Source organism: Eimeria necatrix, genomic scaffold, assembly GCF_000499385.1.
Source record: "Eimeria necatrix Houghton genomic scaffold, Enh_scaff2547, whole genome shotgun sequence".
NCBI lineage: Eukaryota > Apicomplexa > Conoidasida > Eucoccidiorida > Eimeriidae > Eimeria > Eimeria necatrix.
Window position 1 is genome coordinate 1 of NW_013653112.1, and position 2,415 is coordinate 2,415.

General features: G+C 54.7%; 1 protein-coding gene across 1 annotated transcript; it reads right to left on the reverse strand.

The window, feature by feature from the left end:
- Positions 1-1,785: 1,785 nt before the first annotated feature.
- On the reverse strand, positions 1,786-2,085 carry ENH_00034850 (cysteinyl-tRNA synthetase, putative; the record flags this gene model as incomplete). Its single annotated transcript, XM_013580366.1, has 1 exon — positions 1,786-2,085. The coding sequence occupies one exon, from the start codon at positions 2,083-2,085 to the stop codon at positions 1,786-1,788; it is 300 nt and encodes a 99-aa protein (XP_013435820.1).
- Between the last annotated feature and the right edge of the window lie 330 nt (positions 2,086-2,415).

Here is a 2,415-nt window from a genome sequence, read left to right on the forward strand (position 1 = left end):
AACCCTAAACCCTAAACCCTAAACCCTAAACCCTAAACCCTAGTTCCCAAACCCCAAACCGTAGCCTCTCCAAACACTAGCCACTAAAGTGCTGCAGCGCAACAAGAGCTTCTGCCGTGTCCAGTAGCTAGCTAGCTAGCTAGCTAGCTAGCTAGCTAGCTACTTTGCTAGCTTGCTAGCTGCTTCCTTGCTAGCTAGCTGCTGCTTGGGTAGCTGCAGCAGGCTAGCTCTCGAGCTGAGCTCGCTAGCTCCCTAACAAGCTAGCCAGATACCTATCTAGCTAGCTAGCTAGCCACAGAGCTCGCTAGCTGCCCGGCTGCATGGCTATCTAGCTGGCCATACGGCCAGCTAGCCATGCAGCTAGCTAGCTAGCTCTCTAGCTACATATCGAGCCATGTCTCTCGCAACTTAGCTAGCTGGCTACCTAGCCACCCATGCATCCACCGAGGCAGCTAGCTATCTGTACAGCTAGCGAGCTGGCTAGCTAGCTAGCCATTGCTAGGTGGCTAGCTAGCTAGCCGTCGCTCTCCGGCCAGCCAGCTAGCCAGCTAGCCGTCCCTCGCCAGGCAGCCAGCTAGCCAGCTAGCCACCCGCCGAGAGGCAGCCAGCCAGCTAGCCAGCGAGCCAGCGAGCGCCAGCCAGCTAGCCAGCTAGCCAGCTAGCTAGCCGCTAGCTAGCTAGCTAGCTGACCCGCTGCTGGGCCTCCGCGAGGGCCTGGCTGAGCGCAAACTCCTCGGATGTCCACTTTTGCTCGAAGTCCGTCAAAGATGAAAACTTTTTAATTTTGGATTTTGCAAAAGAAAAAAAATTCAAAAAGATTTTGTCCACTTCTCGCGCCTGCTGTAGAGACTCTCCGTCGGGGCTGTAGTTCATCGGGCTGTCCCATCTGAAAAAAAAGTTTATTTCAAAAGTAGTTTTAATTAATTAATTAAATTAATTAATTGTTTCATTAATTTCATTAATTTTATTTAAAAAGAATTATTTAAAAGAATTAGTTTAAAAGAATTATTTTCAAAAATTATTTTAAAAGAATTATTGGAAGATGTGGAAGGCGGAGCTTAAAGGAGACACCTGGAAAGGGCTCAGAGAGACGAAAACATGAGGCAGCTGGCTAGCTAGCCAGATAGCTAGCCAGCTAGTTAGCTAGCTAACTAGCTGGCTAGCTAGCTGGCTAGCTAGCTGGCTAGCTAGCTAACTAGATAGCCAGCTGCTTAGCTGCCTGGCTAGCCAGCTAGCTAGTCAACTAGCTAGGCAGCCATTTAGCAACCCAGAGACCTAGCTAGCCACTTATCTAGCCAGCGATTTGGCTAGCTAGCTGTTCAGCTAGCTAGCTAGCTAGCTAGCTAGCTAGCTAGCTAGCTGACCTGTTCATGAGGCAGAGGTAGCGAATGTGTCTGGCGCTGAACTGCTTGAGGCACTCTTTGATGGTGATGAAGTTCTTCAAAGACTTCGACATTTTCGAACCCTGGATGTGCAAGTGTCCAGAATGCAAAAAGTAATTCACCCTGCAGCAGCAGCAGCAGCAGCAGCAGCAGCAGCAGCAGGTGCGGGGAAGGCGAGGGCAGCCAGCAGCAGCAGCAGCAGCAGCGGCTGCAGCAGCGCTGTGCTGTGCAGCTAGCTGCTGCCTGGCTAGCTAGCTGCTACATGGCTAACTGCCGCGCAGCTAGCTAGCTGCAGCTAGCTGCAGCTAGCTGCAGCTAGCTGCTAGATCCCTCCCTGGCTCTCTAACCCTTTGTCTCCCCTCTGTTGCTGCTGCTGCTGCTGCTGCTGCTGCTGCTGCTGCTGCTAGCTCCCGCTACTACTGCTGCTGCTGCTTCTGCTAGCCCCTGCTGCTGCTACTGCTGCTCCTAGCTTTCGCTGCCGCTGCTGCTGCTGCTGCTTCCTGCTGCTGCTGGTGCCCCTGCTGCTCCTAGCTCCCGCTGCTGCTGCTGCTGCTGCTGCTGCTGCTGCTGCTGCTGCTGCTGACCACTGGGGGCGGTCCTTGGCAGCTTCGGTTTGGGCCAACTCGTTGTCGTGGTGGGGAAAGCGAAGATCAATTCCGCCGCTGTGGATGTCCAGCGGGAAAGGCAGCAAAGCGGAGGCCATTGCGGAGCACTCTATGTGCCAGCCTGGCAGCAGCAGCAGCAGCAGCAGCAGCAGCAGCAGCAGCAGCAGCAGCAGCAGGTGTGCAGGTCTTTGTGGGCTGGAGTGGGAATAAAGGACACATTTCGAAGTGGAGGTGCAGCGGGAAAGGCAGCAAAGCTGAGGCCATAGCAGCAGCAGGAGCAGCAGCAGCAGCAGCAGGAGCAGCAGCAGCAGCAGCAGGAGCAGCAGCAGCAGCAGGAGCAGGAGCAGGAGCAGCAGGAGCAGCAGCAGGAGCAGCAGCAGGAGCAGCAGCAGGAGCAGCAGCAGGAGCAGCAGCAGGAGCAGCAGCAG